The sequence below is a fragment of the Nipponia nippon genome, unplaced genomic scaffold (assembly GCF_047370975.1).
Source record: "Nipponia nippon isolate SJK-2023a ecotype South Korea unplaced genomic scaffold, ASM4737097v1 scaffold_28, whole genome shotgun sequence".
Taxonomy (NCBI): Eukaryota; Metazoa; Chordata; class Aves; order Pelecaniformes; family Threskiornithidae; genus Nipponia; species Nipponia nippon.
In genome coordinates, this window is record NW_028262345.1 from 6,859,253 (window position 1) to 6,882,124 (window position 22,872).

Below are 22,872 nucleotides of genomic sequence, written 5' to 3' on the forward strand. Positions count from 1 at the left end.
AGGACGCCTGGCAGCAGGCACGTGGCTGGCATCGCAGTGCCGCTGCGGCGGGGTGCCCGCCGTGGCCAGCGGCCGGGCCCTCCGCGTGATGCAGGGAGCATGTCTGAAGCACGAGTAGCGTGACGTCAGACGTAACAGAAGGAAACACAGCAATGCATCAACAACCTGTCTCCTGACTGCGGTGATTCATGTTTTCACCTGAACAAAGTACTCCCCGAGCTGGGTTTCCACCAGCAGTTTTAACAGGACTATCCCACCGTGAAGGTTCTTGGAAACTAAGTGACTTTTGGAAAAACTCTCCAGTGACCTGGCAGTAGTCAAATGTAGATCATGGTAAGTCATTCCCATCTCATGCTTGTTTCTATTCTGACAGAAACTGTTCCCCCACCCCCCAGTTTCCACTTGTTCCTCTCTGCCCTGGGGGTGCTTCTGCCCTTCCCTGGTCCCCGACCCGCTGCCCTGTGGGACGCGCTGCACGCCCAGCGCGCCCCTGTGGAATCACCGCCAGCTGCCCAGGTCCTCCTCCGGTGCATGCTCCCACAACGCAACGCTCTCCTGGGGCAACTACCCTGGTCCTCGGATGAGTGTGAAGCTCTCAGTGGGCTGGCTTTGTTCTCCTTTTTTTCCAGTTGTGATGTGGAAACACTTTTCCCCATGTAAGGCAAAGGCACGTTGCCTTTTGCTGCAGGGGAAAGTCCATATCTGATAATGGAAAGCGCAACTTGACCTTAGAAGAGGATGTACAGATGAATGGACCAAATAAATAACACCACATCCTTTCTGTATTTACAAATTAAATAGAATAAATAATGTCTGTATGCAACAGTGGCAGAACGCGGACCATAGTGTGGGCAGGGCTGCCCTGGCCCATGCTGGGCTCATATGGCAGCTGCCGCACGCATCCTGCACCCCTTTGGACGTCGCCAGCGCCCCGGGTCTCCGCCATAGGGGCTGAATGCCGAAGGGTCTCTGTAGGGTCAGGAAAGTCCCTCGCTCCCTCCAAGCGAGGCCAGCCAGCGTGGGAGCTCCGCGCTCCCAGCAGCAGGACGGCTGACGTCAGGTTGCTCTTTGCTTTCCGTGTCTGTGTTGTGAAACGCTTGGACAGTATCGGCAGCGTGGACGTCAGCTGGAGAGCCCTGGCATTCGCCTGTGAAAGGGGGAAGTGGGGAGGGGAAGCGCAAGGCTGGTGCCAGCCCCAGCCCCGAGGGCGGCCCTGAGCCTGGGGGCTGCGTGCCCCGCGCTGGGCTGCTGGGGAGGGCAGACAAGGCAGGATCGCCCTTTGGAAACATCCTGGCGTGCGTCCTCGGGTTTGCTGGTCAGAGGAGGGGTGCTCCAGCGCAGCCCATCCCCGTGTCCGTTGGCTTTACGCTGGAGACTGGCTGGAGAGAAGGTGCAGGGCGCGCTGGGGGCTGGCCACAGCGGCACTGGGGCCAAAGCAGCCCCAGAAGCAGCTAAGCTGGTGCTCCTCGGGTGCGTCTCGGCCAGGGCACCACTCAGTTTGATGGGTTAACATTCAGGGGTCGGCGGTAGCTTATTGGAGTAGCTGCTCCCCGTGGGCAGTGGCTAGAAGAGGTAGTTGGGTCAGTGTGTGGGGCTGGCGGGCGCCCGCTCCCCAGCACGGGGACGGCTCACAGGCGGCTGTCCTTGCTGTCCCCATTGAGCAGGCTCAGGGGGTTGATTTGCAGCGTGAGCCAGTCGTTGGTGCTGAGGCTGGAGATGAGGGGCAGTGTCCCCAGGAGGTCAGTGTTGAAGATGCTCAGGTCAAAGGGAGTTTTCAGGAGCTCGGGGCCGGCTTTGGAGGTGAAGGGAGCACCCGGAGCCCCATAGCTCAGCAGAGTGGGGGCTCGGGGCCCCAGCTGGCTGGAAAAGTCCCAGACAGTGGGCTCCTGAGGGACTCCCCATGGAGCAAGGTCCTGCGCGTGGCTGCAGGGATGCTTGGGAGAGGACTGCTTCAAGTACCCTTTGGCCACAGCCAGCTCGGAGCACTCTACATCCAGCACAATGTCGGTGCTGCCCGGGCGCTGCGGGGATCCTGCGCAGCCCGAGAAGGGCACCCCCTTGGCTGGGTCCTGCCTTGGCTTCACTGTGCCCTTGGATTGCTGCAGGTAGCCGCGGAACTCCACGTCTTGCTGGCTGTCCTGGCCGGCGGCAAGGGAGAGGCTGAGCTCCCCTCCGTGGGGCAGCCTGGCCTCCGCGGGGCTGGCATTCCCGCTGCCGGAGGGGCACGTGGGGCAAGGGCAGGTGCTCTCCAAGCCCACGCCACTGTCGTCGCCGGTGGGCAGCTGCTGCTTGTAGCCCTGGGGCTCGGGGCCTGAGGAGTAGCTCAGTTCGGAGGAGGAGGTGTGCAGGCAAATGCCGCTGTCGGTGCTGGTGCAGCTGCTGTCTCTGCTCCCTGTGGCCCCCGGCCCCAGCAGGCGCACTTGGTCCTCGGGCCACTCTGGGAGCCTCCAGCCCTTCTCCAGGGGCAGCTGGGCTGTGCCGGTGCTGCTGTCCGGGCCGCCGTCCTGCTGGGGCTCCTTCTGGCACAGGAATAGCTGCTGGACAGGGTCTGTGACCAGGCTGCCCGAGGTTGAGGACTCCTGCTCTACCCAGAGCGAGCTCTGCTTTATGAAGGACTTCTGGGAGGGAGAGAAAAGAGAGGAGTGAGCCGTGCGTCGTCCCTGCTTCTTGCCTGCCTCTCCCAGCAGCTACCCAAGCCTGCACCCTCATGCCGGCCGCAAAGGGTGCTGCGTGCCCGGCTGCCTTACCAGGACGGAGGGCGGCCTCATGGGTTTCTTTATGTAGGTGCATGCGAGCAGAGCCCCCAGGAGGCCCAAGAACAACAGGGTGATGAAGGAGGAGCTGACGATGCTCAGGACAAGCTCTGCGCTCCCTGCAAGAGAGGACGTGCCCAGGTGAGGGGGGAAAGGCAGAGTCCTCGGTGCACATAGCACAGGGCCAGGAGGCTGAGGAGGATCCGCATCCCGCAAGACCCCCCTTCCCTGGCTCCCCCGCCACTCACTGTCTCTCTTGCCGATGGTGATGCACTGCTCGGCGGTGTGCATGGCGGGGGCGTGCCGGCTGGCCACATCGGGCTCCACGCTGATGCAGTACTCTGTGTCCCAGAAGAGGTTGCTGATGTTGAACTCCGGGGATTTCTCCACCAATTCGTACTGCAATGACCAGAGTGCGGGCTGGTACCCGAGAGCCCCCAGCTCCTGCGGGAGTGCTGGGCCCTGTGCTTCCCCCCCCCCTCCCCCCCATCACTGTCCTCTGGGGAAAGCCCCCAGGGTGCTTAGCAATACGGCTGACAGCGGCTAGACCCAAAATCCCAGTGAGAGTTGGGGAACCTACTGCAATAAAATGTGCAGAAAAATCTCTGCAACGTTGTGGCTGTGAGAAAGCTCAATGTCAAGTTTTACAGAAGGCTGTACTTTAAAAATGTGTTTTTCAACTTGAGCAGCACTGCGCGTGGCAGATGGGGACAGCATGGGACCAGCAACTCATCTCACCGTCCGATTGTCCTGTGCCCTCCTGACGAACACCCGGTATCGCCTCACGTACTTCTGTATGTGGTCGTATTTCACGGTGAGGTTGCCCGCCCTGAGGAGCAGCTGCAGCTCCACGTGGATGGTGTTGCCCGTCACAGAGAGGCTCTGGCCCGACAGGCGCAGGCTGGCTGGAAACAAGTGAGTTGGAAGAGCACGTTAGGGTTTTCTCCTGTTTGCGGCTCTAAGAGCCTTTACAGCAGTGGACTGAGCTGTGACTGTTCCTCGCAGCCAGTGCTGCCTGTCCTAGGCTTATCCCATCCCAGCCCGCAGCCCGGCTGCCCTCCAGGAAGGTGTGAAGAGAGAGAGACATCCCTGCTCTCCTCTGTCCCAAAGTTCTTCCCAAGCAGCTTGGCACCCTGACCTCTGCCATCCTCGAAGCCTCCCGCCCCAGCCGCAGGATGGAGGCAGACACCCGACCTACCGTCCCGCGGGGAGAAAGAGTTGGTCCTTTGCCACAGGGACGTGTGGTTTCCAGACGTGGCCCTGACCCGTGCGTAGTAGCGCAGGGCAGGATCCAGGGTGTAGTACGTGAGGTCGCAGGAGTACCCCGAGATCTTCACGCAGTTCGGGATGGCTGTCCAGGAGGAAATCGTGCCGTAGCTGCAGGGAGAAGCGCGTGGGGTGAGAGCAGTGCGGGCAGGTGCCAGGGACTCGGTTGTCACCGCCGTCGGTATCGGATCCCCCTGGCACCCCCGTGGCTGTACTCACACTTTGTACTCCACTTCGTAGCGGGCGTCACTGGAGTGGTTGTGTCCCGGCTCCCACAGCAGCAGGTGATGCGCTGTCTCCGCAGCAAAGCGCACGTGCGTGGGGCTTGCCAGCTTCTCACCTGCGGGACCGAAGGCGAGCGTTAGGTGAGGCTGGTTGGCATCCCGTCCCGTCCCCCCGGTGCCCGCAGGAGCTGGGCGGAGCTCCTTGCGATTGCCTCCTCGATGGCTCGCCTGGAGCTCGACCCCTGTGTTCAGCAGTGACCATCCACCCGAAAAGCGCAAGCATTTGCCCAGGCCTGTCCCACTTCCAAGTTTCAGTGTTTGCTCATCCCCCTCTTTCCCTTCCTCTCTCTTCTGGGCAGAGCCCAGCTCAGCCCAGCCGAGAGGATCTCGGTGCTTTTCTGGCCCAAGAAAGGAGCCTGCTGTGTTTACATCCCTGACCGCCCCTGCCGTTTCTAGTAGCTCTGTTTGGATTCAGCTTTCCTGTTTTGCTTATCTGCTGTCTGGAAGAAACGGGCTTTTCACACCTCCTGCCTGAATTTCGGTATTGTCACCTGGCAGCAAAGCGTGGCTAGATAACATCTGTCACCCTTTCTGTGCTGGTTTCCTCAGCAGCCGCTGCCTGCCGGCAAACACTAAGCCGCACCGTTGCCTGGGGAGGACGGCCGTCAGCAGAGCACCGCGCTAGCGACCGCAGCACAAGGCACCATGGTCCACGCTGGTGGAGGTAAGCAAGGCTGATGCCTGAGGACTGACGCAGCCTTTAGGCTCCCAAGCAGTGAAGAAAGGAAGGTGGCGAGCAGGGAGCCCTGGTCGTGTCCGGCTCCAGGCAGGCAGGAGCCTGCGGGCACCGCCAGCCTGAGCGCTGACCAGCCAGCGAAGGTGTCCGAACCGCAGCAGCTCCGCTCGCTGCCTGCCGGCATGCCTTCCCAGCCCGGTGCCGGGATCTCGGGTGCGGAGGGGAGCAGAGCAGCCTGCTGGGAGCCGTGGGGCTCAGCCACAGCAAGCGGGGAGCTGAGGGCCAACGCGGTGTGGGCAAGAGAGACTCACCGTCCGTCCGCTGGGCGAGGAGCAGTGCCACGCACAGTGCCAGGGCTGTGGCGGAGGGGGCCATGCTGGCTCAGCATCCTCTGAGGGCGCTGGGCTGGGTGAGCAGGGTGCCGAGCTCTGCTCTGGCGGGCTGCTGAACGCTTGTTTTTCCCCTGGAGGCTGGCTCAGTGACGTCTCGGAGGCGTTAGTGCAGTGGGAGGAAAGTCACTGTGTAGCGACTTCCACTTTTCTTTACTGTCCACCCACTCACCCACAGCTAATCTCTCAGCCCAGGCTGGGCATTTCCTGCAAGCAGCCTTAAAGGAAGAGCTTTGGGGGCTTTTCTGATCAAAGCGGTACACTGCTGAGAAAGGGAAAATAGGAGTGCATCACGTGTCTGCCTTTGCTCCTTCGTTATTAAATGAGATGGTAAAAGCACAGCACAGGGGGTAGCGTTAGCGCCTAGGATGACCCATCACAGGGATTTTACTGAGCACAGCGCTCGCCCAGCAGTGTCCCCTGGGGCCAACGTCCTGTCCTGCCAGCGGCTAAAGCCGGCCGGGTCACGGCCAGCCCTGGGGAGCCCTGGAGCCCCAGGAGGGGGTTCTTGCGTTCCCTTCCTTCGGGCTCAGCCCGTACCCTCCTGTTTCAGTCTGCAATTTGCCTTTCCCCATTTCTGGGGCTGAGTGTCAACCTCTGGGCTATTACGTGTCCTGCAAACGCCGATGCACGTGGGTGGCATCGCAAGCTCTGAAGTCGGGTGCGGCGGAGGGGGCTGTAGGCTGTCCCAGGGCTCTGGCAGCTGCCAGCCAGACCCGGGGCCCCGGTACGGCCGTGACGTACGTGGCTGCGGGGCTCTGGCCCCATGGCAATGTCCTGCCTGTCTGGTGATGCTGGCCTGAGGTGTTAGGACCTGAATTACCACCGAGCGGACTGCAGGTCCTCTGATTTGCCTTTTGGCAGGCTGAGTTACAACAGAGCTTGCTTGAGGGCTTTCCTGAGGCCTGTGCAAACCCAGGGGCCCTCATGTGATGGAGAGCGATTTTTCTCAAGAAGAGGAATTTCCCACTGGGGAATTAGTGGAAAGGACATGGATAAAAAGAGCAAGAGAAACAGAGAGTTTTCTCGGTTCTGAGGCTCTGGTCAGCCTCAGAAAGCTTCGGAGCAGTCCCTGGCTTGGCGGGTACAGAGGTGCAGGACCTCGGGTCCCTTTGCCACAGCAAAGTGGCTCCTCAAAGAGCCATATCAAATGCCCAAAGTAGGAGATTTCTGCTTTTTCCCCTGCCTCTGAACAGAGTCCGTCCCCTGACTCATCCTTCCTGCCAAAGCCCACAGGCTTCCACAAACTCGCAGCCTTGCCAGAGCACCAGCAATTCCATCAGCTGCCGGGTGGGTCCAGCGGTGCCACCGAGCCGTCCGCCGGTGCCTGGCACCAGGCCCTCGGGCACGGCATGGTGGCATGCGCGGTTCTCGTGGCACCCAGGGCCACGCGGGCTTCGGCTCTGCTCCGCCGGGGCCGTGGGGAAGACAGGCACGGGGCGGTGGTGCTGGGTGCCCGGCAGCAGGGAGAGGCCCTGCCTAGGGACGGGCAGGGGAAGACGGCTCCAGCAGCAGATCCCCTCGCTGGCTTCACCCCGGCTTGGCTTTATTCTCCCCTCTTTGGGGGACCAGCTGATGTCCTGCCACTCTGCTGTCAGTTCGTGAGTCAGATCTGGCAGCCACTGAATTTAGGAGTCCTGAGATGAAGCACAGCCCATCCCACACAAAGCCACAGCTCGTGTTTCATGTAAAGGAATGAAAATGAAAAGCAATGGGACCAAAAACGAGGAAGGAGGGAGCTTTGTGGAAAAGGCCCTGCGGGGCCGGTCCTGCGGTTGAGGCGGTTCAGAGGTTTGGGAGAAAAGGTTGGCAATTTAGGAGAAAATGAAACAGGCTGAGGAGAAATGACAGTTCTGTTGAACGCTCAGATCGTGAGCGGCACAGGCGCCCCGCGGTGCTGGTGCTGGCGCCCGAGCTGCTGCATGGATGCGGGCACCGCCAGGTGCCACGGGAGAAGCTGGTGCCGGGACAGCACCGCAGTGTGCCCACCCGCTGCCCGCTCCACGGCTTGTGGTGCCGATGCTGCCCAGGGTCCCTGTCTCGTCACTGCTTTCCCCTCATCCTCCATGAAACGCCGCTTGGCATCCTCGAGGCTGCACGCTTCACGTCTCTGTGCTACCTTTGCTGCCGCCAGCTCTGCAGCGAGGGGCCGCGGGGAGGGAGCCGCTGTCTCGCAGGGAAGGGAGGGCAGACCCGTCTTCCCTGCCCGGCACACAGCCCTGTCCCGCGGCCGCGCGCTGTGCTGAGGCACCCTGCAGCCCCAGCACAGGCAGGGGACCCAGCGATAAAGCGCAGACGAGCTTTGCATCGGGCGTTGCTGACCACCCGAAGCACTGCGCTAAAACCAAAGCATCGCAGGAAAAAGCAGCCCCGTGTTTTCAATGTCGGCAGGAGAGGTTTTCAGTTCATGGGTCAAACCAGCCCTTGAGAATGTTGCTGAGTTTCCTTTTCATCTTCAAAATAATTGACTAATCTTTGAATAGGAATAGCCGTGGTTTTAATAACCTGGAAACCACCTGAGTCAGAGCTGCGCAACAGTTCTTTCCCCAGAGCCTCTGCAGCTCGTCTCAGGGGCAGCAAGGGCTGGTAGCTGCAGCCGCCCCGGCCCCGTGCCCGGCTCCTGCCAGCCGCTAGCCCCGGGCCACCCGCTCGGCAAGGGGGCTGCCCACGTCTGCGGGGCGAAGCACGTCCTCGGCTCTGTCCTCCCGCAGCCTGGCTGCTGCTCCCTTGTGCGGCACCCACATCCTGCAGCTGCCGCTCTGCGGCCGGGGCCGAGGCTGCTGCAGCCTCAGCGACGCTGACAGCTTTGGCACGGGCAAGGCTGGAATGGGGCTGGGATTCCCAGCGGCCCCTGAGCCCCGCGGGTAACACGGCTGACCCTGAAATATCCCCTCACGGGCCGCTGTGTCGGCCGGGCAGGGTGACACCACCGCAGAGAGACCCAGCCCGGAGAACAGCAGGCAGAGCTGGTCTCTGCTTTTCCCTGCCCTGCGCCGCTGCAAACCTCAGGGAGTTTTGCCCAGGGCAGTAGGGGGATTGTATAGCGCCGGAGGGGGCAAGCTTGGGCTGCGACACGGCACCGTGCGGCGCAGGGCTCGGGCTGGGGCTGGAGCGCTGGTTCTGCGCGGGCGCAGCCCTGCCACAGGACAGACCGCAGGAGAAGGCACCTTGCCTGGAAGAGCAGAGTTGTCCTCTTCCCTCCCTCATTCCCTCGCGCCTGGAGGTCAGAGCAGAGAGCGGAGGAGCCGCCGGCTCTCCTGGCGTGGCGATGCTGGCTCTGGCTGCGTGCGCTATTAGCATCTCGTTTGCTGGCGGGAGGGTGCAGCAGGGCTCATAGGAGCGGTTACCAGCAAGAAAGTGCGAGGATTTCACCCGGGAGGTGTTGCACGCGCACGACATTTAATGTCAGGTTGCCGGGGTCAAGCCCAGACACACGGTTCTCTGTAACTTGCTTTCCGTAGGTGGCTTTGTAGAAACACGAGCAAACAATCATTCCTGGAGCTGCTACCTGGAGCTACTTTCTGAGAATCCCTTTTCAGGCGAGGATGTGGCGGCTCGCATGGACGTGCAGACAAGGCCAGCTCAGGGCTGTCGGGGACGCAGCTCGCTGCTTGGCCAGCGCTTCGCCCCTGCGCCCCAGCGGGGCAGAGCCCTCAGGGGCACGGGGTGGCTGCAAAAGCGAACAAAATGCTGTTAGTCCTGTGTGTGAAAACTAGAGAGGTGTGCGGCAGAGCGAGGGCTGGCTCAGAAACCACCCTGGAAGCAGGGGATCCCCACAGCAGGTGGCCTGGCTCGTGGCCACCGCCGCGGGAAGCGTTTGCCCTGTGCGCTGAAGCGCTCGTGCTGGATCTGCCGGGGCAGCGAGGCCCTGGGTGGGCTCATTGGAGAGAGGCAGGCAAAGGGCTTGACAATGACCTTGCCAGAAGAAAGCAGGAGTAAACACCAAGATCAGGATGGGCTCAGGTGTCGGTCTTCTCCACCGAGCTCCCCGATCCCCCCTCTGGCCAGCCGGGTTTGGCCCCAGGCTGTGCGCGGGAACAGGGCAGGAATTGACCCCTCTGGGAAGGGACGGGATGGGGAGCCCCGGGGCAGGGTGGAGGGGACGGCAGGATCCATCCCGGGATTTTCAGCCTGGAAATCGAGGGGGCTTTGAAGCAGGTTTCCTCCAAGCTTGGATGGCCCTGCTTGTCTCCTGCCCTTCCGATGAGCAGGTGTGGGTGGGGAGCCAGATGAATAAGGGACTTACGCTATGAATAATGCCGGGAGAAATGCGCCTGGAAAATAGTGTCGGGATGGGGCTCACGGGAGGCACCACGCCGCCGGACAGAGCCTCCCGGGACCGGGCCATCGGAGAGGTTGCCCTCCTCCCTGCCGAGCCGCCCGCTGCCCTCGCAGCGCCCGGTGCCAGCCCACCAGCCTCGTTCATCCACCCCGCAGCCGCTCCTCTGGCAGCCAGGGGCTGGGGTGAGCGGGGCATGCGGCACTGAGGGACGTGGGGCTGGGCATCAGATAATCTGGATATTTTTACCTGTTTCTCCCAAATGTGAGTTCTGGGTTAAGCAAAGCATCTCCTAGCTCACACCCACGGAGGAAGCGGGCGGCCACTGCTTTCTCCTTGCACAACGCAAAAGCATCACTCCATTAGCAAAGGAGTGAAAAAGCCTCTAGAGAAACTAGAGGGAAACGGCATTTCGTTTCCCTTGAAACAGGGCATTCTCGACTTCCCGGTCACCTGGGGCACACGAGAGGGCTTTTGCTGGGTTGGCACACGGCTGCACATCCTCAGCTGGCGCTCGCAGCCCTTGGCCAGGGCCCGAGAGGCGAGGCGAGCACGTTGCGGGCACACGGCAGAGAAGCGGGGTGCTTGGGCGGGCAGGCAGCCGGGAGAGAGGTGAGGAGGTGCCTGCAGCAGCCCCCGGCGCCTGGGATGCCACTCTCCCCCAGGCCAGACCTGACCTGCTCCCAGACCTTTGGCCGCAGCCGGGGCTCCTACTGCCCCTGCCCGGCGTTCCTCAGCACCTGGCTGGGGCGACCGGCAGCAGAGGCAGGTCTTTTGTGTGCTGTGCCTGGAGCAGTTGGGAAACAGGCAGCGGTGGAGCTGGGCGGCAGGTTGGACTGGTTTCCCTCTGCGCCTGGTGCTGGCACTGACGTACGAGCCCGCTCGCCAAACAAACTCTGCCCCGTCCCTGCGGACCTGACTTCGCTCTGCACCGCGCTGCGCAGCAAAGGATGGCTGTGCCGGAGCTGTGATCCCAGCCCAGCCCTGCAGCGGCCGATGGACGGGAAAACTTCTCCGGTAAGGCACGGGCAGCTCCTCCGGCTCTGAGCTGGCTAGGAGTACTGGAGGTTGCTCTGTGGCCGTACGGACCCGCTTTCCTTGGGGTTTGGTGGAGGGCCCGGTTTCTCCCTCCTGCTCTCTGGGGTGTCACCTTCACAGCAGCCTGTTGCTGCCGGCGGGGAGAAGGACCTGGGGCGAGCTGCCCGTGGGGCTGCTGCCTCCGGCACCCTCGGCCCACGGAGGGAGGAGGACTGCCGCCAGCATCCCCCGTGTCAGCCCTGTGCCAGCAGAGGAGGCGTCAGGGACCGGGCACCGCTGCTTTTCCACACTGGAGCGGATTTGCAAACCGGGGGGGACTGGCTGGCGGGGTGGCTGGCGCTGCCGCTGGGAGCCTGTGCCGCTTGGCACCCATGGGAGCTGCACGTTCCTGAGCCCTCTGGCACCTCCCACCAGCGCGTCAGTAGCCTCGGCAGCACGCTGGTGGCCCCGGCCCCCGCTGCTCTCCCTTGCCTGCTCTCCTGGCAGTTTTTCCCGTGCTCTTTTCAGGCTGGGTTGGCCGGGACCTGCTCGGTCTCGGCCATGGGGCCTTGCTGAGCATCCTGTCATGTGGAAAACATCCATCCTTGGCTGGGCACTGGGCTCAGCCCCCCCGGGCGAGGCAGCAGGTAATTACCGTGCCGAGCGCTGCCGGCTGTGCCAGCGACATCCGGAACGTGCAAAGCCGGCAGCGGCAGGGTGGATGGGGCTCCAGGGGAGGCAGGGCCAGCTGCGAAAGCCACCCGCTTCCTGCCCCTTGGCGAGCGGGTGCCTCAGAGGCAGCCAGGAGCAGGAGCAGAGTGGGCTCCTGCCAGAGCCAGCCTGCCCCCAGCACTGCCTTGCAGCGTGACCCCAGCTCTGGGTGGCCCCGAAAGCGGGCAGCAGCACAGCGTCTTGGTGAGAGCGGGGCAGGAGTTCGGTTGCCTGCATATGGAGACAATTACCCAATATCGGGCATCTCCACTGGGCCACCCTGGCTTTGTCGCTTGGAGTAAATAGGCCATTAGCAGTCCTAGGTGCCACCCTCGGCTCTGCAACTGCAGGAGAGTCGCTTCATCTTTCCGTGCCTCAGTCTGCCCATCTGTGGAATGGGGTGAGCGGCGATTACTCACCCCCTAGAACATTTTCTGATCTCTGCCTGAAGGGCTGCTCACACTGGCATAAGGCAACCTGTCCCTGGCCAGATGGGGCTGACTCAATCGACGGCTTGTCATCTGCACTTGGCTGCTTTGGGATTTCACTTCCCCCTGCGTTGCCCCTTTACGGCACCTGGGTCTCGGCAGCATCCTCCTGCAGCTCCTGCCCTGTTCGGCCCCGTGGCCCCAGAGGCTCTGCCCAGCCCCACACCACCAACAGCTGGGGGAGCAAGGCCGGCGAGCCGGGGGGCCACGGCTTGGGCTGGGGGTCTGCCCCCTCCCGGGGAGGCACCGCCGAGCCACTGCTCAGCTGTGGCACTCGAGCGGGACGGGCGTCACGGGAGGGAACGGGGGCTTTCACAGGCTCGGGAGGGTTTTGTCCCAGGTGAGCGCGAGGACAATGTCGCTGTTGTGTGCTTGCCGAGCCGATCTGCCGTGGACAATCGGCGCTCCGCAAGCAGGTGAAGGAGCTGGTTCCCTGCTCCGAACAAAGGCTGTGAGCAGCAGAGAGCCGTGGTGAGGTGTGGGCTGCCAAGCTCAGCTGGGAAAGAGGATCACCTATTTAGGCAGCTCCTTCCAGCTTATTTAAGCCGGGCTGCTTCCCTCCCCTCTTGATGCTCCAAATTTTGGGTAGCTGCTGTGCCCTTCTGCTCCTCCAGGGCACAGCTGGGCCCTGGTCCGGTTGCAACACCCCAGGTGTTGCCTGGCTCCTTCCGCTCTCCCTCCCACTCCGAAACTGCGGGTGACGGCTGGCTGGCTTCCCTGCCTTCCCTCCCCGTCCCGCGTGGATCCCAAGCCTCGAAGCCGGCCCGGACCACCTGGCCCCTGGCAATTGGCCTCTGCTGGCGTGGATTCGGTGGCCTTCCCTCTGCGGCAGGGAGTCGAGCTGGAGGTCAGTGCACGTGGGAGCTGACGGTGCAAAGGGGGTGGGCTTCTCTGGTGCGGCTGCCTGTGGCTTGGCTGCTTTTCCCAGCTCTGCTCAAAGCCTTGGAGCAGAGGGAAGGACCGAGGTGGTGGTTATGCTCACGACAAGCGTAGCAAAGGGCTCACGTTGCCGACGGGCAGCGTGTACTCGTTCCCCAGGCAGCCTGGGCTGGGCACGAGGCGAGCAGAGCTGGTGAGGAGTCTTCCCGCGTGTCCCCAGCATCCCTCCTCCCCTGTGGCCTGACAGCGGCCTTGCCACAGAAAGCAGCTGGTTGTGCTCCCCCTCCCCACACCTGGCCTCCAGCCCACGGCGGGGCTCAGCGCTTTTGCGGCTGGCAGAACATTTGCAGAGAGGACGTCAGAAAAAGGGCTCAAACCGCAGCCACGCGTGTGAGAGAGGCATGGCTCCGGGTCTGACTTTTACTCAAAAGCCAGCAAAGGATGACTAAAGGTTTTGTGGGCAGAAGTCGCAGCTCGCTCAGCTCCTTAACAGAAATACGTATCTTTGTAAAGCCGCTGCTGTTTGTTCGCTGTGTTGCAGTGGCTGTACAACAGCGACCAGTTACGCTGGTTACCGGGAGCCCGTGATAAAAGTCTTGTTAGCCTCTGCGATAGACCTAAAAAAATACTTGGACTTTAGACTTTTAAGGAAATAAGTAGCTAATAGTTCACCTGAGTGTAAGAAAGGGCATGCGTTTCCTGCTAAGGAATAACGTGAGCAGTTTAACCTGTAGCGAACTTACGTGTTAATTTGAAACGTTTGTACGCTGGAGGTAGAAATGCGTTAGCATCCAGCATCGCTGGCTGACTGGTGAAGCTGGGCTGTGTTTTCTAGTACAATGGAGAGGTTTGTCCTTAACGGCCTTGTAATTCTGCTGATCTGATAACTGAAGGGTTACGCTTGCTGCAGGACGAGGCATGGGAAATATCAGACATGTGGAGATAGCATACAATTGCCACTGTAAATGATACTGTCTGGGTATTTACAGAAACCTCATTTACACGTAAGAAAAGTATTTTTCCTGCCTAGGAAGGGTTCCTGGCATCTGCTCGTTGCTTTGCTTCTGCGAAGCAGTGGCGCAGGACCCGCTGCGGCTCTGGCTCTCTTGCAGACGGCGTACGCTTTCTAGCAACGGGCACTAAGGGTACCCAGGGATGTTTCGCGGAGCGGGTGTGCCATGCGTGCCGCGAGGACTTGAATCCCATCGGCGTGACCGCTCGGACCCACGAGGGGAGGACGCTGCCGGGGCACTCGCCAGCTCTGCCGGCTGCCGTGCCAGCCCAGCCCCGCAGAGCACACCGAGGGGCTCTCCTGGGCTCCCCGGCACCTTTGGGGGAGCCCACGAGAAGGCAAGCCTGCAGCACGGCTGTCCCGGGCTTGCCCACAGGGCTGCTGTGAAATTCAGGCAGAGGGAAAACTGGCCTCTGGCTGCAGGCTGAGCGAATTCAGGCTTGTTATCGCTGTCTGCCGGGGAAGGGGCGAGAAGGGGTGGGTGATGCTGTGAAACAGAAGCTGCCTCTGCTCCTCCCCGTGCGTGCAGGAGGCCCGGGAGCTGCTCGCTCAGTGAGCGGGGAGGTGGCTCTCGATGGCCAGGAGATGATAGCGGTGCCTGTGCCAAGGGCCCCGCGGGCGGCGGGAGGAGGTCTGTGCCGGCAGGACCAAGAGCCTGTGCCGGGGGGTGGCCCTGCGCGCCCCGCTGCTGGCCAGGGCGGGCGGCCAGGCAGCCTCCCCGGGAGCCCGGGGTGCTGTGCCTGCCGGCTCTGCGGCTGACGCGCGTGGGCCGCGAGCACTTATTAAGGCACAGCTCAAGAGGTGCTGTGTCCCCCCCAGCGTTCGGCTGGGGGCTGAGGCAGACCCTGCGTGGGGAGCACGCGTGGCCACGCCGGGGTGCGTGACTCACGGGCTAATGCCCAGGAAGTTACACACCGCATTGCAAGAAAGGGCACAGCCGTATTTACAAAGCATGAGCCTGAGCAGGCTCCCGACGTGCTCATTAGGGCCCTTGATTCCCGGCAGGAAACACGAGGGCAGAGAAAACCCAGCGGGAAGGGGGCGACTCGGCGGCAGCTCCTGCTGCTGCTCCTGCTCCTGCTCTGCCCGCCGTCCCCATCCTCTCTGCCTGCTCCCAGAGCCGTGCCCTGGCCCGGGTGCTGCTTGCTGGCTTGGCAGGGAAGGGGATGTTTTCTGGCATCGCTAGCAGCTGCGGGGCCAAAAATCAGGCAGGCTTCCAGAGGGGCGTGTTTGAGCCCACCTCCTGGTCCCCTGGGAGGCGGGCTGGGCTGTGGGTGCCCGAGCTGGCCGCGCTCTGCTGCCAAAGGGTGGCGGCTCCGCTTCTCCCCTGGGCGCCCCTTCTGCGGGACAGGAGCGACGCTGCCTGTAGGGACAGACGTAGCCCAGATTTGACTGGCAACAGTTTGACCGGCTTCCCTTGAACAGCCCGGTGCAAACGCGGCCGGTCGCAGCGGTGGCACTGGGGGCAGCGGGCAGGAGGAGCGAGGCAGCGTGGTAAGCACCTGCCGGGAACGAAGGCCAGGCCGGGCTGTCGCTGCCGTGGGCTGGCCGGCGATGCCCTGGCAGCTTCTGTAAGGCACGCGGTCGTTTCTTGTTGCCAGAGGTGTACCTGAGATCTTACAAATGACGGTACAGCGGCAGAGGAAAGAGCATGTATTGTGGGCTTTGTACACAGGTCCTCTCTGAAGGAAAACGAGAGGCTCTCGCTTGTGTAGCTGATGGAAGCTGGTGGGGCGCTTGGAAGAGTGTATCTTGAGGAAAGGAAACCAATACATATTCTTTTGCGAATTCACGGATCAGGAGTGACACAACTGCAGAACAGCATTCCAGGCTGCAGGACGTTTCAGGGCTTGGAAAACACTGATTATTAAGTATTACTAAATAACAGCTGGAAATTGCACCGTATTTTTCAAATGGCTAATTAAGGATAGATGCATAAATTGGGGCACGAGCCCCGTGGAACTGGGCCACAGCGTGACTGACCCGATGCCAAATAACCGGCTGATCTCTCTGATCACAGCAATCAGTTTGGGAAATTTGGCCAGCAGCCACCTAAAGGGGAAAAGCGCTGCAGTGAAGAGGTTTTCAGCATCCTGGATGTGATAAGGCTCGGGTACCGTGGTACAGAAAGAGGCACCGCAGTGGTAACTTGCCGTGTAGTTCATGGCACTGCGGAGCAGTAGCCACCAGCGGCAATGGCTGGCCGTGCCGGGGAGCTCGGTGCCGTGCCGGGGAGCTCGGCTCCGCGTCGCCTTTGCCTTCACGGCTGCCTGGGCGGCGGGGTGGCAGCCGCGGGGACTCTCCAGTGGGCAGCGGTCACGGCCAGAACGGTCTCCTCTGCTCGCAGACCACGGCATCGCCCAGCAGTGTCCCTCCCAGCCTCCATGCCTCCACGGTCAGCAGCATCTTCGGCGCCCGACCTCCGCAGCCTCGGGAAAGCGTCCTCGGCATTAGCTTCAAGCCCTACAGCCCGGAGTCCAGCCCAGCCCCGGCCCCCTGCACGACCTGTGAGAGCACAGGTAAGAGGATGGTGCCGAGGGTGGTCTCGGGCCGCCCTGGTCCCGGTCCCACCTAGGCTGGGGAGGGAGGGAGGCAGGGAACGGGCCCCTGTGCCCGCTGCTGGCGCAAGCCTCCGCCACAGGCTGGTGTTTCCCTGGGGGTGCGAGGGGTGCCGGGGGCAAGGGAGAGGCCAGCGACCGTGGCAGGATGGAGGCAGCCGCTCCCCCTGACCCTGCCTCTGCTCTGCTGCCAGGACCCTCCATGTTCAGAGCTCCCTGCATGAGCCAGCGGCGGCTTGCGCTCATCTGCTGCATCTCCATCCTCATCGTGCTGCTCGTCGCCCTCATCCTGCTGTGTGAGTGGGGTCCCGGCTCGGGGGTCCCTGGGGGGAGACCTCAGAGGGGCTGGGGTCAGCAGAGGCTGGGGAGCCCGACGCTGGGAAGGCAGCAGGCAGAGATGGGCTCTTCCCGTTCCCTGAGTGTTCCTGACATCTGGTGGACAGGCAGGAGCAGGATTGCCGGGGAGGGGAGAGCCGCCGCTGGGGCTCCCGGGAGGGGCGAGGGGGCTGCACCGCGCTTTCCGTCCCCTGGGCTTGCTTCGGGGGGCGCCCAGCAGCACCCACGCTCGCCCTCCCGGCGGCACGGCGTTAGCGGGCGGGACCCCTCCACCAAAGTGCGGTCCGTAGGCGGGACAGGCACAGAAACCGGGGGAGTCGCTTTAACCCCGGTAACATCTAGCTGCCGGTTCTCCAGCTGCTGTAGCCGGTGGGCTGGAGGCATCTGTGGGCTGGATGCGTCTTTCTGCAGGAGCGAGCTAGAAGGGGGTTAAGCGAGAGCGGCTTGCGGCAGCTGAGCTGCACGCTGCCGGGCTGGCACGGGGGGATGCTCAGGGCTGGCCAGTCCGTCTGCCCTGCGTCCTGCAGCTCTTCAGCCTTGGCTCAAACGGCAGCCCTGCGCCCGAGCTCACGCCTGGTGTTTGGGAGCGCCCCTGCGCCTGGCAGACCTCCTCCGGAGTCCTCTCCGGGTGGGTCACGGCACCCTTGCCCGCAGCGAGCCCCTGCCGCCAGCCCCGGCCTCACCACGGCGTGCGCTTGTTTCCAGTTATGTTCTGGCGGTCGCAGACTGGCATCGTGTACAAGGAGCCCGCCGAGAGCTGCAAGGAGAGCCCCGTGCGCTGCGACGGCGTCGTCGACTGCTCCCAGAGGAGCGACGAGCTGGGCTGCGGTGAGGCACCAGGAGCCGGGGGCGGTGGGGGGAGGGCAGCCCCCGGGGTGCTGGGTACCACTGACCCGCCCGCTCCATCCCCGCAGTGCGCTTTGCGTCCGACGACTCCTTGCTCCACGTCTACTCCAGTGCCGAGAGCCAGTGGCTGCCGGTGTGCAGCAGCACCTGGGACGACTCCTTCTCCAGAAAGACCTGCCGGCAGCTGGGATTTCAGAAGTAATTCCCCGGGGATGGGGTGTCCTGCTCGGGCGCTGGGGCCCTGCCAGCCCCCCGGGTGTTGCTCTGGCCCTCCTGCCCCGGCCGGGTGCACAGTCCGCCGTGCTCTTCCCCCAGCATTGTGCTTTTCCGCCGGAAGGCTGCGTGTCCAGCGCTGCTCTGGGCGTTTTCAGTCCATCCCCACCAGGGCGTGCAGAGCCTCTTGGAGAAGGCAGGGACCGGGCGGTCAGTGCCCAGCGAGGAGGGACCCTCACTGCCTCTCTCCTCTCCCCTCCCAGTGCGTCGCAGACCGAATACGTCCCCCTGCACGTCACCGGCAAGAGCCTCACCGTGACCGACGAGCGAGAGACCATCCAGCAGAGCCTCAACAGGTACCGGGCAGCGTCGCCTCCTGGCCCTGCCGCTGCCTGGTGCCGCAGGGCCGGGGCTGAGGCTGTGGCCCTCTTCTCTCCTGCAGCTCACAGTGTCTCACGGGAAAGTACGTCTCTCTCCGATGCACAAGTAAGGGGGCTGGCTGGCAGGGCACGTGGCCGAGGGCGGGCGAGGCCAAACACACGCTTGGGAGCGCTTTCCTTCTTTCTCTGCACAGGGTTGGGCAAACAGGGCGTTTTCCAGCAAACTTTCTGGGTAATAGAAAACTACGAAGGTTGCGTTCCCGGGGTCTTCACTGGCCCCTATGAACTACCGAGCGCCGCTGGTGCCTGCGGGTGCCGGGGATGTCGTGCGCGTCCCCCGCCAGGCTTGCCTCCTCTCTGAGCCCTTCTCTCGGCCCTGCTCTCCCCTCCAGCCTGCGGGCAGAGGATTTCTGGCCGGATCATCGGGGGAAAGGAAACCTCCGTGAGCAAATGGCCCTGGCAAGTCAGCGTGCAGTACGGGCCGATCCACATCTGCGGCGGCACCATCATCGACGCGCAGTGGGTCCTCACCGCGGCCCACTGCTTCTTCATGTGAGTGCTGCCGCAGGCAGCTGCCCGCAGTGCTGCTGTCCAGCCCGGGGGCACCGGGCACGCAGCCCAGCCCCGCGCCCCGCATCTCACTCCTTGCTGCCCCCACCTCTCCCTGCCCAGGAACAGCATGAAGATCCTCGACGACTGGAAGGTGTACGGCGGGGTCTCGGACCTGAAGCAGCACGCAGAGGGCATCCCCGTCTCCCAGGTCATCATCAACTCCAACTACAGCGATGATCACGATGACTACGACATCGCTCTCATGAAGCTCTCCAGGCCGCTGACGCTCTCGGGTGAGACCTCTCAGCTTGCTGTGCCGCAGGGCTGGGCTTGGCTGGGGCTGCTGTTCGGGGGGACAGGGAGAGCCTGGGGATGGGCAGGCGCCAGAGGCAGCTCGGGTCCCCTCGGAGCCATCCCTGGGCTGCACGGGGCTGCTGCCAGCCGGAGCATCCCCCTCTGCTGTGGCCGCACTGCTTTCCCCTGCCTGCGCCGTGGTCGGGAACTGGCCCATCTTCCCCGGCGGGTCCGGCGCACACGCAGTCGTGGGCTCGGCTGTGCAGCCGGCACGGTGCTGCTCGCCGTGCCCCGCGTGGGCAGTGCGGCGGGGGGCCGGCAGAGCCCCTGCCCGGGTGGGCGCAGAGGGGAGGGTTTTCTGCGCACCCTGCTCCTCCCTAGCCACAGGGCCGGTGACCGCAGTGGCTATTTTGCTCCTGGGTGACTCATCCCTCTCTCCTCACCTGGTTTTCATCGTCTCCCTCCAGCTCAGGTTCGCCCAGCCTGCCTCCCCATGTACGGCCAGCGATTCCAGACCGGCAGGTCCTGCTTCATCACCGGCTTTGGGAAGACCAGGGAGAACGAAGGTGAGGGTGGACGCCGGCTCTCCACAGGCAGCTCCTGCGCCTCGCAGCCCGACCCGCGAAGTCAGCGCGCGAGAGGAGCGAGCGCGGCTCTGCTGCTGTATTCGGGGGCCGTTCCCGCAGGGGTGACTCACAGCGGTTGCGCTCCCGGCTGTGCTGCTCGGCAGAAATAAGGGCTGCAAGATATAACAGCTTCCTCCCCCCCGCCACGGAAACGCCTGGTGCTGCAGAGGGGTCCGGGGCGGCGGCGGGGACGAGGCCCACGCTGCCCACGGCTCCTCCTGCCTTGCAGATAACACATCCCCGAAGCTGCGGGAGGCCGAGGTGAAGCTGATCGACTACAAGATCTGCAACAGCGACAAGGTGTACGAGGGCTACCTGACCCCACGGATGATGTGCGCCGGGTACCTGCAGGGGGGGAAAGATGCGTGCCAGGTGAGCCGAGGGCACACGGTCCCCGCCAGGCAAGGTGGCACGGGACCGGCAGGGCTGCCCGCTTTTCCCGCACGCCGGTGTCCCCCGGCTGGGTACCGGCAGAGGGGCATCTCCTCTCTCCTCACCGCTCTGCCCCTCTGTGCCAGGGTGACAGCGGAGGGCCCCTGGTCTGTGAGGACGACGGCCGCTGGTATGTGGCCGGGGTGACGAGCTGGGGGACAGGATGTGGCCAGAAGAACAAGCCCGGTGTTTACACACGCGTGACAAAGCTTCTCAGCTGGATATACAGCAAAATGGAGGTGAGGTGAAATGGCAGGGCTGTGCTCGGGTGGGGGACTTAGCAGGTGGCCCCGGGTGCGTCGAGAGGGGCCGTATCCCCCGCAGCCCGGCCCCTGGCCCCTCACCCTTGCTCCCCCCTCTCTCCCTTGCAGAGCGAGAACGACTAAGACCGGGAGGGACACTTGCCCGGGCTGTGCCTCTCCAGCCTTGGTTGCTGCCAGGGCATGATGCTACCAGCAGATCCCCCCACCTATCCCTGGACCGTCCACACAGCCAGGGACCCGTCACTGCCCCCAGCCTCTGAAAATACGGCGCCCGCAAAGTGACTCTGCCCTCGCCCAGTGCAAGGGAGGTGGCCTGGTGGCAGCTGGGCACAGCACCCAGCCAGCGCCGGCCCGGCAGCGCGCAGGGGCAGCAGCCTGTGCCAGCGGCTGGCCGTGCCGGCTGGGAGGCACCCCCTCGCCCTGTGTCTGTGGTTCTTCTCGCGTAAATAGACGTGTCCGGACGCGGGTGTCGCGAGTGCTTCCTGGCAGGACTGCAGCGCGCTCGGCGGGCGAGGGGCTGCTAGCGCTGCCCGTCGATCTGGAGGAGGTTGCGGATGGAAGCGCGGAGCAGGACAAGCCGTGGGGTGCCCACGGCGAGGGAGCGCTCTCCTCTGCACGCTGCTGCCAGGTCGCAGCTGTGCCGCCTTGGGTGTGGGACGGGGCTCAGCCGGCACGGCGCAGCTCTGCCATGCTCCCGGCGGGCAGCAGCCGCCCCCACCTGCGAGGCCACGCTCCCCGTTTTCTCCAGGGAGGGCTGAGCGAAGGGGAGCCCCGAGGTGCAGCTACACCGCCCTCTGGGAGAAGCAGTAGTTGCTCCCATGTTTGCAGATAGGTTTAGGAAGCGCCTTTTAAATGATGTTTCTCCCCGTGAGGGAAATACCCGTTTGTTTGTTTTTCCACGCCGTGGATATGGTCAGAGCAAGCACTCCCTCCCAGGACTGCGTGCAGCCGGTCTCGGTTCCCCCGCCTGCTCTGACGAGGATTTCGGCAGCGGCGTGGGGCAGGTCTGCTCTGCGGGAGTGGCTGCAGGAGGTGTGACAGAAGCCAGCAGCAGCCAAAGGCCAAGGTGGAGCGTGATGGAGAGCAGCCACCCCTCCCTGGCAGCGCCCAGCCCCGCGCCAGCGTGAGCCAGCCCCCGCATCTCAGCTCTTTGTTCGGTGACCGGTGCCGGATTGCTTCCTCCTCCCTCCGGCTGCTGAGCACACGGGGATCGCGTAGCCAGCCATGCCTCCCTGGCTACACCAGAGCGGGGACACATTTCCCCCGAGGAAACGAGTGCCCGCATCTCCCTGTGGATGCTTTGAGGCACACGGGGTGCTACGGGAGATCCCCAGGTCGGCAGCGTGAGCGCCCGGCGGGTGGGCAGAGGCTGGCCACCCCTTTGCCGAGGCTGCGCTCCTCTCCCCAGATGTGTGGTCAGCTGCAGAGGGGTTCTGGGGAGCCTGGCCACCCAACGCTCTTCTCAATAAACGTTTTGGTAGTGCTCCGTGTGGAGGCGGCTCTTTTGGACGGGCTGGAAAGGAAGCTGGGGAGCCCCAGCACCCAGGTACCAAGGAAGCCCCAGGGAGCGGGGAGAGCTCTGCCCACCCCTGGGCTCTGCGCTGCGCCCGGGGCATGGCCCTGGCCCGAGACCGCGCCGGGGTGCTCCGGGGCTGCCCTGCTCCTCGTGGGGAAAGGCCGCGCATGCCGCGGCGGGCCCTCGGGAGCGGCGCGCAGTGGGCGAGCGGGGGGTGCCCCCGTGCAGCCCGCAGGCGGGGGGCCGCAGCGTGTGCTCAGCGCCCCAACGCACACCCACTCCTGAGCTGCTCTGAGGTGGCTGCCGTTCGTGTGGGCGCATGTGATGGAGTGGCTTTTTGCAAAAGGCCTTCTTGCCCTTCACCCTCTGGGTTACTGCTCATGACTGGCAGAAAGGGGGTGTTTGAGGTCTTGTGGGGGCTTGGCAGTAGATGCTCGGGTATGCACGTAACGTAGGGATAGAGCTGTGGGGGGGTGAAGCCTGCTGGGGGGCAGGGGAGAGCCATATTGAAATTCAGCTTGTGAATGTTGTGGACCAGAGTAAAATGCCTTCCCAAGAGGGCTGCACAGCCAGCGCAATTGCCCCACGATAGAGAAACAGCAGCAATGAGCATTTAGCCTTGAATTTTCCTTGGGAGGAGGAAAGGTGACTTGCAACTGGTCTGTTGTAGCCCCTCTTCTTGCAGCTGGGAACGTTAAAGGAGGGACCGGTGCTTTGGGGAGCTCACTCGCGCTCTCTGAAATGGCCTGAAGCTGCCTCGCAAGTCTGTCTCTGCGAGCCCCGGCCACGGTGGCCTCTTCCCTCTCCAGCGCAACAGCCCCGCGCCGCGGCCTGCCTCTCCCTCCCGGGGCAGGAGGGCGGTGTGGCGCAGCGCGGGGGGCAAACCCCACGCAGAGGGCTCAGTGCTGTGCTGTCCAGCGTGTCCTGCAGAAGAACTGGAAGCATCGGTTCCCCGAACGATGTGAGTACTGGACTTTGCGTGGGCCAGGCGGTCTGGTTTCTGACCCCTATCGCTTACAGCGGGGCCACCCGGCTCTTTGCGGACTGGGAAGACTCGTTTCCTTCCTGTAAGTGTGCTGGAGACTGCCGTCCAGCCGTGCAC

General features: G+C 63.5%; 2 protein-coding genes across 8 annotated transcripts; one reads left to right on the top strand and one right to left on the bottom strand.

The window, feature by feature from the left end:
* Nucleotides 1–803: 803 nt before the first annotated feature.
* Nucleotides 804–5,423, bottom strand: IL10RA (interleukin 10 receptor subunit alpha). The gene is made up of 7 exons (XM_009472252.2): nt 5,291–5,423; nt 4,239–4,359; nt 3,952–4,130; nt 3,492–3,658; nt 3,002–3,152; nt 2,748–2,872; nt 804–2,618 (listed from the first exon to the last, which is right to left on the bottom strand). Exons 1-7 carry the CDS (start codon nt 5,352–5,354, stop codon nt 1,629–1,631), a joined length of 1,797 nt encoding a protein of 598 aa, XP_009470527.2. The 5' UTR covers nt 5,355–5,423; the 3' UTR covers nt 804–1,628.
* TMPRSS13 (transmembrane serine protease 13) lies at nt 4,259–21,803 on the top strand. Of its 7 annotated transcripts, XM_009472276.2 has the most exons (13): nt 10,513–10,664; nt 16,102–16,273; nt 16,507–16,608; nt 17,354–17,476; nt 17,563–17,692; nt 17,971–18,063; nt 18,150–18,193; nt 18,480–18,639; nt 18,760–18,932; nt 19,401–19,499; nt 19,789–19,931; nt 20,078–20,230; nt 20,363–21,803. In XM_009472276.2, the coding sequence occupies exons 1-13, from the start codon at nt 10,644–10,646 to the stop codon at nt 20,375–20,377; spliced, it is 1,428 nt and encodes a 475-aa protein (XP_009470551.2). In that variant the 5' UTR covers nt 10,513–10,643; the 3' UTR covers nt 20,378–21,803. The 7 variants fall into 7 exon arrangements, with proteins under 7 accessions (XP_087619436.1, XP_009470551.2, XP_087619434.1 ...); XM_087763310.1 differs by lacking the exon at nt 10,513–10,664 and adding exons at nt 4,259–4,384; nt 4,853–4,967 and having other exon boundaries at nt 16,102–16,608; nt 17,971–18,170; XM_087763308.1 differs by having other exon boundaries at nt 17,971–18,170.
* Nucleotides 21,804–22,872: the final 1,069 nt, after the last annotated feature.

Coding starts and splice junctions, on each gene's coding strand:
- IL10RA (XM_009472252.2), bottom strand. CDS start 5,354: ATGGCCCCCTCCGCCACAGCCCTGGCACTGTGCGTGGCACTGCTCCTC. Junction 4,360..5,290: donor CCTCGCCCAGCGGACGGACG/GTGAGTCTCTCT, acceptor TCGGTCCCGCAG/GTGAGAAGCTGGCAAGCCCC. Junction 4,131..4,238: donor TACGAAGTGGAGTACAAAGT/GTGAGTACAGCC, acceptor TTCTCCCTGCAG/CTACGGCACGATTTCCTCCT.
- TMPRSS13 (XM_087763306.1), top strand. CDS start 17,135: ATGCTCAGGGCTGGCCAGTCCGTCTGCCCTGCGTCCTGCAGCTCTTCA. Junction 18,933..19,400: donor CAGGCCGCTGACGCTCTCGG/GTGAGACCTCTC, acceptor GTCTCCCTCCAG/CTCAGGTTCGCCCAGCCTGC. Junction 19,500..19,788: donor GAAGACCAGGGAGAACGAAG/GTGAGGGTGGAC, acceptor CCTGCCTTGCAG/ATAACACATCCCCGAAGCTG.